The 12,252-nt window shown below is 45.6% G+C and overlaps 1 protein-coding gene across 1 annotated transcript in view; it reads right to left on the bottom strand.

Moving 5' to 3' along the window:
- Positions 1-12,252, bottom strand: part of CROCC (ciliary rootlet coiled-coil, rootletin) — a 69,767-nt gene that overhangs the window by 42,851 nt on the left and 14,664 nt on the right. Inside the window, exon 4 of the mRNA XM_036745286.1 lies at positions 1,068-1,253. Coding sequence (XP_036601181.1) covers positions 1,068-1,253 — 186 coding nt within the window. The remainder of the gene's footprint in view (positions 1-1,067; positions 1,254-12,252) is intronic.

The following is a 12,252-nucleotide window of genomic DNA, read 5'->3' as shown; positions in this document are numbered from 1 at the left end:
TCAGAGCTGAGAAGGTTTTAGAACAGAAAGTCAGAGCTGAGAGGGCCTTAGAACATAGAAGGTCAGATCAGAGCTGGGAGGGATCTCAAAGACCACATAGCCCAGTCTTTTTATTTTACAGCTGAGGAAAACCAGGCCCAAAGAGAGGGAGTCACCTGCTCAAGATCACGGAGGCAGTGAGTAACATAGTTGGGATCTGAGTCCGGATCTTGTGCCACCACATTCCAGACTCTTTCCCTTAGGACACCTCCCATTTACAAACAGCTCCACAGTGTACAAAGTGCTTTGCTCACAATAACCCTGAGTATCCTTATCCCCAGTTTACAGATGAGGGAACTGAGGCTCAGAGAGGTTAAGCTATTTGACTAAGGTCACACAGGCAGAAGCATCTGGTTCTGCTGACGCTCAGTCTAGGTTTCTCTTTACTCCAGCAGAGCTGGCTCAGTTTCCCCCAACCCCCTCCCCAAATGCTTTCCTCACTTGAGACTGAGAAATACCAATAACTCTCTAAAAGAGTGGAGTGGGGGGGCCCACATCCTCATTCCTACAGAAGCCTCAGGGTATATACAGGTGGGCACGCCAAGAAGGGCATGGGCACCCATCTTGACAAAGACAAAGCCTAGACACCACAATACCATAGAAACAAGCCTGGATTTGGAGTCAGCAGCCCTGGGTTTCAATCCTGGCTTTGCCACTGTGTGACTTTTATCAAATTGTTTCACTTTGCTGGGCCTCAGTTTCTTCATGTGTCAAATGAAGAAATTGGATTAAATCCGATTAAAATATAAATTTCTTTGTGTCATGGGTCCCTTTGTGTGTCTGAGGAACTTTCTGGGGCCCCCTATTCAGGATCACGTTTTTTAAATGCATAAAATAAAATATGTTGGATTACAAAAAAACCAGTTGTCCTGGAATGCAGCTGTCACAACCTTATTCACGGACCCCAGGTGGAGCGCCCCTGGCTGAGTGGATGCGGATAGTCTGGTGGCTTGAATCCATCCCAGAAAAGGACCAGCCACAGCCAGGGCAGCCCCAGGGGGTGGGGGCACTCCCAGGCGCTCCCTCACCTTGGCCTGTAGCTTCTGCACCAGCTGGGCCTGCCGCTGCTGCCCGTCCTGGTAGGCTTGGAGTTTGCGCTTGTAGTTGGCCTGCTCTTCCTCTAGCTGACGTCGCAGCTCCAACGTCTGCTGGCCCAGCACCCCGTACCCCAAGGGCTCCCGCTCCCCGGACTCCAGCCGAAGGCTCTGCTCCAGCTAGGGGGGGACAGAACACCCTCTGAGCTCAGCCTGAGGGACTGGCCCCCTTCGGCACTCTCTCAGGGGGATGGAACACCTTCTGGACTCATTTACAAGGACCTCTGGGTTCACTCATAGCTACCGGCCACTCTCTGAGTCCAGCCATGGGGATCAGACCCCTTCTAGGTCCTGTAATGGGGGCTTGACCCTCTCAAGACTTAGCCATAGGGACCAACCCCCTCTGAGCTCAGCCAGGGGACTGGCTGCCTTCTGGGATCAGCTGATGAGACTGAACACCTTCCAGGAACAGTCATAGGGACAAAAACCTTTCCAGGCTCACCCTTGGGAATCAGGTCCCCTCTGAGATCAGTTATGGGGACAAGACCTCCTCTGGGACCAGCCACAGGGGACCAGACTCCTTCCAGGCTCAGTCACATGGTAACTAGACCCTCTCTGGCCCCAGCCAGTGGTGGACCAGACCCTGCTCTGGGCTCAGTCCTGGAGGGCCTGCCCCGCTCACCTTTGCTTCCACCTGTACCCACAGACTTTGGCCCCTTTGCCCCTACCCCAGATGGCTGTCACTGCCACACAACTGGGTGAGGGAAGCAATGGACGATGATCCCTAACAGGAACAGCTGAGCAGACTGGCGGGCCAGGACAAGGTTACGCTTGTAAACCCTCCCACCCCCACACACAAACATCCACAGAGACGGCTACGCACACGTTCACAATAGCTTGCATTTGTCGAGGGCTTTAAGGTTTGTGAAGCACTTTACAAACATGATCGCATTTGAGCATCACAACAACCCTGGGAAATGGAGGCAAAGAGAGGTTAGGTGACTTGCCCGGGTCATATAGCTAAGTGTCTGAGGTCACACTGGAACCCAGATCTTCCTGAGCAGCTAGATGGCGCTATCGTGCATAGAGCACTGGGTCTGGAATCAGGAAGACTCATCTTCATGAGTTCAAATCCAGCCTCAGATACTTACTAGCTGTGTGACCCTGGGCAAGTCACTTCATCCTATTTGCTTCAGTTTCCTCATCTGTAAAACGAGCTGGAGAAGAAAATGGCAAATCACTCCAGTATCTCTGCCAAGGAAACCCCAAATGGGGTCAGACACGACTGAAAATGACTGAACAAAAAAACTTCCTGACTCCACGTGTAACGGCCAATCCACTAGACAGTCATTGAGAAGCCTTGTTGATTGAACCCTCCCCAAAGGCATCCGGCCCCTGGTCTCCCCTCACACAGCCTCCACTCCAGCTTAGGCCCTCATGATCTCCTACCTGGACTTCAAGAGCAGCCTCCTGATTGGTCCAGCTGCTTCCACTCTCTGTAAAGTGACTGTGAACTGACTTTTAAAAATTCTGAACTTAACCTCTGCCCCGCATCAGAAAATGAGCCCATCAGAACACAGCTCTCCATATAAAACCACAAACCTTTTAAAATACATACAAAATAAATTCTGCACGTGCATAAATTGCCCTTCCCTTCTCCCTCTTGTCTAACCTATCTTCCACACTTCTAACAAACTAATTTTCGTTCTGTGCAGGCCAGATCACGTCACTGTCCTGATCAAGAACCTTCACAGCTCTCCATTTCCTCTGGGAAAATGCAAACTCTCCAGCCTAGCCTTTAGGGCCCTCCCTTCCCCATATGGCTCCAGCCAGCCTGATTTCACAGTAATACCTTGCAGGTACTTTGCAATCCGCCCTACATTCTACCTGCCCTCAGCCCTGCCATTCCACCCAAGTCATGGTCTGGCTTCCTGCCTCTCAGAATCCTTCTCTTCTGTCAGGGCCCAGCTCAGCTGTCCTCTCTCTCCTCGGGACTTCCTAGAGTACTTGGTCAACTGTTGTTTCCACCTCCATTGTATCATCCATATCCAGAGCATACTGTCTCCCCCAAATAGAATGTAAGCTCCTGGAAGCCAGGGGCTGTGTCGTTTCTTTCCCCCTTTGGCTCCCCTTGGTAGTCCACTGCACACCTCCCTTTCCCTGCACTGAGCCTACTTTACTGGGAAAATTGAAGCCACCGACTAGAAGCACCATCTTTCTCCCCTCTCTTCTTGAGGAACACTCACCTGCACCTCTCCTCCTTTGCCCAGGCTCGGATAATAAGGTGACCTTCCTCCTGGCCAAGGCCAACCCCTCTACACGCCCCTTTGATCCCATCCCTTGTTATTCCTCCAGCAGACTGCCCTCTCAATCAACATCTTCAACCTCTCCCTGTCTACTGGACGCTTCCCTACTGTCTATACACATATCCCAGTCACACTTATCCTTTAAAAAACCAAAACCTCACCACTAATAATAGCTAGCATTTATGCAGCAATTTTAAGGTTTGCCGAGCACTTTACAAATATTTCTCTTACTTTATCCCCACAACAACCCTAGGTCAATGCGATAATTATTCTCATTTTACAGTTGAGGAAACTGAGGCAGACAGAGTGAAGTGACATGCCCCAGGTCACACAGCTAGGAAGTGTCCAAGGTCAGATTTGAATTCAAGTCTTCCTGAATACAAGCCCAGTGCTCTGGCCACTATGCCATCTAACCACCTGCACCCTGCCATGCCCTCAAGTTCTCATCCTATAACTTCCCTCCCTTTGTCAGCCAGACTCACTGAAAAAGTTGTCTCCACTCATTGCCTCCACTTCCTCACCTCTCACCCCTCAGTGCTCATCAGTGCGGGGCCATCTCTGGTAGTCCTGATCTATATTTGGCTGCTGGACCCAGACTGCTCCAGAGGAGAAAGTGAGGCCGGTGACTTTGCACAGCCTCCCTTACTCAAATCCAACTCACCTGCAAATCGTCCTCTTCCTGAGGGCATAACAAGGACAAACAAGAACAGAGACCTCATCCCTCAACCGAAACTGCTCTTTCCAAAGTTACCGAGGATATGACAGAATGCTATTGTGTTACAAGGAATGATGAAGGGGGTGGTTTTGGAAAAAGCTGGGAAGCCTTCTATGAACTGATGCAAAGTGAAGGGGGAAAAACCAGGAGAACAATTTATACTATGACAACGATATTGTAAAGACAAGCAATTTTGAAAGCCTAAGAAAGGAACTCTGATCGACACAATGACCAACCAGAATTCCAGAGGACTCAAGATGAAACATGGCGCCCACCACCTGACAGAGAGGTGATAGACTCAGAGGGCAGGTTGGGGACTATGGCTTGGGAGGGGAGGGGTTGGACACGGCCAATTCAGGAATGCCATTTGTTCAACTAGACATGTTTGTAATCGGTTTTGTTTATCTTGCTTCCTCAATGTAGGAGTCAAGGGGAAAAAACAAATCGGACTTGAAAATAACATAAAATCTAAACAAAACCCCAAAAAACCAGTCTCCAAGAAACTCTTAATTGCCACATGTGATGATCTTTTCAATTCTTATGCTTTGGATGCACTGAACACTATAGATCATCTTCTCCTCTGCCTCCTTATTCTCTTTCCACTCTGAGTTTTCATGACAGTGAGCTTTCTTGGTTTACCTCCTATCCCTGAAATAGAGTTTCAGAGAAACCCGACCTGTCTCCTTTGCAAGTTCATCACACTCTAACTATGGGTACTCCCCAAAGCTCTGCTCTTGGCTCTTTTCTCTTTTCTTCTCTCCCTCCTCTCCCTCATCTCTCTTTCCTTTTCTCTTTCTCCATTTCTCTCTCTCCCTCCTCTCTCTTCTCTTTCCCTTTCTCTATTTCTCTCTCTCCTTCCTCTCTTCTCTCTTTCTCCATTTCTCTCTTCCCCCTCTCTCCCTCTTCTCTTCTCTTTTCCTTTCTCTCTCTTTTCCATTTCTCTCTCCCTCCTCTTTCTCTTTCCCTTTCTCTCTTTCACCATTTCTCTCTTCCCCATCTCTCCTTCCTCTCTTCTCTCTTTCTCTCTTCCCCTTTTCTCTGTCCTCTTTTCTCTCTCTCTCTTTCCCTCTCTCTCTCTCCATTTCTCTCTCCTCTTTCCCTTTCTCTCTTTCACCATTTCTCTCTTCCCCATCTCTCTGTCCTCTTTTCTCTCTCTCTCTCTCCTCCCCCTCCCTCCCGCCTCTTTCCCTTTCTCTTTCTCCATTTCTCTCTCCTCTTTCTCTCTCTCTCCATTAGCACCTGTAGGCTTGTCACATGTATAAAAATCACTCACACTTCTACATATCTGGCTCTCACCTCTCTCCTGAGCCCCAGCCCCTCATCGCCAACAGCCTAGTGGGCCTTTCAAACCGGATATCCCAAGAACAACTCAAACTCCACAAGTACAAAACAGAACTCATTATCTTTCTCCCCAAACCCTCCCCTCTTCCAAACGTAGCCATTTGTGTTGAAGACACCACCATTCTTTCAGTCTCCCAGGCTTGTAACTGGCATTCTTCTCAACCACTCACTCTCCTCCCTCCAGGCAGGCAATCACTTAACCTCCTAATTGGTCTCTCCACGTCAAGTCTCTCTCCATGCCAATCCATCTTTCACACAGCTTCCTAAGTGGAGGTCTGATCATGGTATCTCTCCCTCCCCAACAACAGTGGTTTACTATTGCCTCTAGGAACAGAGACAAACTCTGTCTGGCTTTTTCACAACTGTGCCCCTACTTACCTTTCCAGTCTCATTACACATTCCTTCTCTTCCTGCACTCTATGGTCCAGATAAACTGGTACCCATGTTTAGAATGCACTCCCTCCTCACCTCTGTGTCACAGAATACCCTTCTTCCTTTAAGATGTAGCTTAGGCACCATCTTCTACATAAAGCCTTGACAGTCCCAATTACTAGTGCCCACCCTCCCCAAGCTACCCTGTATTTAACCATCTACTATGTGCCAGGCACTGTGCTAAACATTTCACAAATATTATCTCATTTGATACTCTGGGCAGTGCATAATAACAAAAGTAGGCACTTTTAATAACCCTAGGCAGTAGGTACTTTTGTTAGCCCTGTTTTTACAGCTGGGGAAACTGAGGCAGGTAGATGTTATGTGGCGTGTCATGGGTCACACAGCTAGTAAGTGTCTGAGGCAGGATTTGAACTCAGATTTTCCTAACTCTAGGACTAGCTGTCCATCTGCTTCACCACCAAGCTGCCTCAGTCGGCTCCACTATGCCCCCACTCACCAACCCTGTAACCTTCCAAACTCTCTATCTTGTTTGCCCCCATTAGGATGTAAGCTCCTCCAAGGCAGAGTCTGACCTTGTTTTTGAATTTTATTCCCAATTTTATACCCTTAACAGGTATGCGGTTGTAACAGCAAATTAGATTTGAAGATCTTTCCCACCCATTAATAGGCCATGTGACCTGCTTACGTCACAAGAAGCCAAAGTCACATGTGGTGGGAGGATCTTGCTGAGAGGAAAAGGAAATTGTGTCACAGGAAAGCTAAGAACAGTTAGAGCTGAGGGAAAGAGAGCAGACCTGTGATAGCTGTGCTGTAAGTTTGCTTGTTGGTGGCAAGGCTCCAGCAGGGGCAGAAGGTTGTGGCATGGAATGGTTCTCTGCTGTGATGTTGTGGACTTACTGGTTTCAGGATCTGGTTATTTGGTGTCTGAATAAATGGTTTGCTTCTTCTGCCTTCTATGTGGAGAGTCTCATATATTTTGCAATACAGAAGCACATAGGCACTTTGACAATTATATCTATATTGTGATTATTGCTTTGCTGAATCAGTGGTACACAGCAAAAGCTTAATAAATGCCTTTTCATTCATAGCACCCGGAATATCAGACTTGTAGCTCTCCCTCGATTTCCTTCTACGAGCTATGAAAGGAAAAGTCACTCCATTACTAATAACAGCAGTTAATAACAAAACACATCTATAACACTTGGAGGTTTGCAAAGCACTTTACAAATATTATTTCATTTGCTCTTCACAACAATCCTGGGAGGCAGGCGCCATTATTATCCCCATTTTACAGATGAGGAAACTGAGGCAAATGAAGATCAAGTGACTTGACCAAGTGACTTACATGGCTAGTAAGCATCTGAGGCAGTATCAGATCTTGCTGACTTCAAGTCTAGCACCCTATCCATCTAGCTTTTAAATTGCTTTCTCATATTTAAAATAGGAACAACAGTACTTGTAATACCTACCCCACGGCTGCACTGCAGGACAAGAATATTACAAGCCTTCAAGTGCTAGAAAAAATGTGAGTTATTATAAGAAGCATCATAATGTAAGGGAAAGAGCGAGAGACCCAGAATTAGGAGGTCTGACTTCAAATCTTACAGCAGACACTTACTGGATAGAAACAGAACTAAGATGGTGAGTAAGAGGAAGCATTACAGCCTACCTCATACACCTCCCCCCTCCACTCCACCCACTATACTCCTCCTCAACAGAGAATATGAATACTGATCAGCAAAGCCAAGAAGTTACAGTGAGTCATTTTCCCAGACTAGGGCAGCTTAGGGAGATGAACAGAGAGGTCTCCAGACACCAGGTATGTGGTCTGGCCAGAAGTGTGAGCAGCAGGAAGCATTCCAGCACCCAAGGACTAGGAGAGGGTTAAGACTGAGCAATGGGGCCAGGAACATCAGGGCAGAAAGAGATCCCAGAGGATCCATGAGCAAGTACCAAGTAGAGGAATTTGGGGTGCCACCTGGAAGGTCTGTCCCCCACTACACGATTCTGAGTCATAAATCCATGGCAGAGAGTCATGAGTGTTGGCACTGAGCATGGAACAAGTTCTGGGAAGCCAATGGTAGTTGTGTAGGTGGCTTCTGATCCCTGGAAAAGGGTACAACATCCCAGATCAAAGGGGAGCCAGAAGTTCAGTCTCTCTGAATTCACAAGACCTCTGAGCAGGCCCAAAGCAGCCTAGGGTCACACCAGCAATGGTCTGCTGAAATTTCCCAGCCAGAAACAAAGAGACAGACTCAAATCTGAGTCTGGAACTTTCAGAGCTCAGATTAGGGCAGTGAAGAGACCTCTCCCTGAATCACACCACTTTGGCAGGATTGAAAGCTTGCAGGTCCAGAGCCTGAAAATAGCAGAAGGACATAAGAAAACTCAAGCTCAGGCCAGATATCTCTTCAAAAATGTGTAGAGCTCACGACATAATGCTGAGTGAGCGGAGCAGAGCCAGGAGCCACAGATATATGGATTCCGTGAGGACCAACCCTGACATACTGCGCTCTTCTCAGCAACCTAAGGTGCAAGGACAACTCCAGGGGACTCACGAAGGAGAATGCTATCTTCATCCAGAGAAAGAACTGTGAAGTTTGAATACAGATCAAGGTGCACTACATGCTCGCCTTTTTTGCTTCTCTTTTGTTTTTGGGTTGGTTTTTTTTTGGTTTTTTTGGGGGGTTCTGTTTCTTCTTTTTCATGATTCATTCCATTGATCATAATTCTTCTCCACAACTTGACTAGTGCATAAATTAATTCAATGCGAAGTTATGCATGATAGTTATATGAGATTCCATGCCGTCTTGGGGAGGGAGGGGGGAGGGAAGGGAGAAAATCTGGAACTCAAATTATGTAGAACCGTGTGTGGTAAACTAAAAATAAGTAAATAAATTAATAAAAAAAATGTGTAGAGCTCAGCACTAAAATAAAATCCAAAGTCAAGAAGTAGGCTGGGAGAATGAGCAAACAAACAAACAAAAAGAATCCCACCATAAAGAGCTATTATGGTGACAGGAACTCTCAAAAACCCAGCAGAAGAGAATGGCTTAAAAACATCTACAAGCAAAGCCTCAAAGAAAAATGCAGATTGGACACAAATTCAGTAAGAATTCCTAGAAGAGTTAATGAAGGGGCTAAAAAAAATTTTAAAAATCAAATGAGCACAGTAGACGCAAGAGTGAGAAAAGTGGAAAGAGCCAGGGAAGAAAGATATGAAAAGAGAATTAACAGCTTGGTAAAAGAGATACAAAACCTCACTAAAGAAAGTAACTCCTTAAAAGTCAGAATTGGCCATATAGAAGCCAATGACTCCATGAAATATCAAGACATGTTTTTTTAAAATTCAAAAGACTGAAAAAACATAAGAAAATGTGAAAATTTTTCTCATAGGAAAAACAATTAACCCAGAAAACAGAGTGAAGAGAGATAATTTAAGACTCACTGAACTACCTAAAAGCCATAAACAAAATAAAAGTCTAGACATATTTCAACAAATCACAAAAGAAAACTGTCCAAATACTTTAGAACCAGAAGACAAGTAGAAACTAGAAGAATTCACCAGTTACCTCCTGAAAGAGATCCCAAAATGAAAACTCCAAGGAATATTGTAGTTAAAACCCAGGGCTCCCAGGTCAAGGAAAATGTACTGCAAGCAACCAGAAAGAAAGAATTCAAGAACCATGGAACTGCATTCAGGACCACATAAGACTTAGCACCCACCACCATAAAGGAGTAGAGAGCTTGGAACAGGACATTCCAGAAGGCAAAAGATCTAAGTTTACAACCAAGAATAAAATACCCAACAAAACTGAGCATAGTACTACAGGAGGGGAAAATGGACCTTTAATGAAATGAAGATTTAAGCATTTGTGATAAAAAGACCAAAACTGTGTAGAAAATTTGACATATGAACAAACACAGAGGTCAAGAGAAGCAAAGAAGTTAACATGAGTGAGAAATCATAAAGGACTAAATAAGGTTTAACTGTTTACATAATTAAATAGATGATTCATATAGCCCCTCAAAACTTTATCATCACCAGGAGTCATAAAGGGAGTCTAATTAAACAGAGGATCTGGGTGTGATTCTGTTGTATTTGTATGATCTCAAAAGAACAGAATACATGAGGAAGAGGAATGCATTGGGGGAGGGGGAAAGAGAGGAAAGATGGGAGAAATTATCTCACATAAATGGTATGCATGGAAAAAATTTTATATAATAAGGGGAGGGCAGTAGATAAGAGCAGGAACTGCTAGAGCCTCAGTCTTATCTGAACTGGTAAAGAAGGAAAGAATACCAATACAGAAATACACCTTACTGAACAGAAAAGCAGGAAGGAAGGCAGTTAAGGGGAAGAGGGCAATAAGAGAGCAGTTAGACTAAGGGAGGCATTAGTCAGAAACAAAAAGGGGGCAGGGAGAAAAGAGAAGGATAAGTACGAGAGAATAGGATAGAGGGAAATATACAGTTAGTTAGCTATCATAACTGTGATTGGGAATGGGATGAACTCACTCATAAAACAGAAGGGGACAGCCACAATATTGTAAAGATAATCAACTTTGAAAGACTTAGTAACTCTGATCAACACAATGACCAACCACAATTCCAGAGGACTCATGAGAAAACATGCTATCCACTGCAAGACTGAAAACTGATGGATTCAGAGTGCAGATTGAAGCACATTTTACTTCCTTCTTCCTCCCTCTCCCTCTCTCTCTCTCCCCTCCCCATTTGTCTTCCTCCCTTTCTCTCTCTGTCTCTGTCTGTCTCTCTGTTTCTGTCTCCCTTTCTCTCTCCTCTTCTCTTCTCTCTCCCTCCTCCCTTCTCTCTTCCTCCCTCTCTCTCTACCTCTGTCTGTCTCTGTCTCCCTTTCTCTCTCCTCTTCTCTCCCCTCTCCCCTCTCTTTCTCTCTCTTCTCTTCTCTTCTCTTCTCTTCTCTTCTCTTCTCTGCCCCACCCCATCTTTCTTACATTTTCCATGACTACATATTTTCAATGGGTTGTTTTTCTCACAATGGAGGAGGGGAAGGAGAGAATTTGGAACGGAAAATAAAGTTGAATTTTACAAAATAAAATAAGACACTCATTAGATATGGGAACCTGGGAAAGTCATTTATCCACTCTGAGCCTCAATTTCCCAATCTACAAAATGAGGGGACTAGTACTTGCGTTCCCTACTGCTTAGAGTTGCTGGGAGGAAAGCACTTTGTAAACCGCCAAGCACCATAAATGTTGAAATTGTCAGTACTTTAACCAACCAGCAGTCAATGGAGGCCAAGGACCAGCCCCAAATTCAGTGAAGAGCCCCATTAAAGAAACCTAACAGTGAAAAGAAAGGTGGTTATGGATGCAGCAACATTGAGGGTACAGGGCTAGTTCTGGCCATTCGATTCAACCAACAATTATTAATCACCTACTATGTACAAAAGCTACATGGTCGCTTCTGTGTTAATGAACTCTGAAATGTCTTTACTTGATCATAATCTTTCATCATTCCACCTTTCCCCAGGGCTCTATTCTTCTTCCTCACTGTGACCTTTAATCCTCTAAGACCTCACTTCTCTCCCAGGCCACCACCTCTGCACTGGCTGAGCTCTCCTCCTTTCTCCATCTTCACCCCTGGGTGAACCAGGTCAATTCTACACCATTCTCTACACGTGACCTTCTTGCCCCCCTTATCTTCTTACTGACCCTAAGCCCTAACCCTGCATTATGCCCATCATCTACTGCCTTTTCTCCTATTCACATACTACTGAGCAAAGCTGGAAATAAATCACAAAACCAAGCTGACTGGGTCCACTACAAATTTATGGCACGTAGACCCAACTGGGCTTTCACGATGGCAAAGCAATCTCTCTATCACTTATCCCACTCACCACAGCTCCTTTTCCAAACCTTTTCATCCTTCCTCAAATCTTCCAAGCTCTCTCTCCACCTTATCAGCTGAGAACCCTGCCTCATATTTCTTTTTTTTGTGAGGCAACAGAGGTTAAATGACTTGCCCAGGGCCACACAGCTAGTAAGTGTCAAGTGTCTAAAGCCAGATTTGAACTCAGGTCCTCCTGACTCCAGGGCCGGTGTTCTATCCACTGTACCACCTAGCTGTCCCACTTGCCTCATACTTCACTGAAACACCTAAGGCCATTTTCTTTTTTTTTTTTTGAGGCCATTTTCTTAGAGCTCCCTCTTCATCTCACATCACTAAAATGTATCGCACCTCCCACTACTTCCTCCTTCACCCCTGTCTCACACGAAGGCCAGCTTCTCTACGTGCACAAACAATCCCCTTCTGTCTCATCTTCTCCAGCAGAATGGACACTCTATCAACCCTACTCTTTCCAATCTTCAATCTTTCCCTGTCTACAAACATGCCCTTGTCTCCCCCATCCTCAAAAAAAACCCTCGCTTGAGCTGTT

Source organism: Trichosurus vulpecula, chromosome 2 (genome assembly GCF_011100635.1).
Source record: "Trichosurus vulpecula isolate mTriVul1 chromosome 2, mTriVul1.pri, whole genome shotgun sequence".
NCBI classification, from domain to species: domain Eukaryota; kingdom Metazoa; phylum Chordata; class Mammalia; order Diprotodontia; family Phalangeridae; genus Trichosurus; species Trichosurus vulpecula.
The sequence above is the reverse complement of the archived record's forward strand: the minus strand, read 5'-3'. Positions and strand labels throughout refer to the sequence as shown.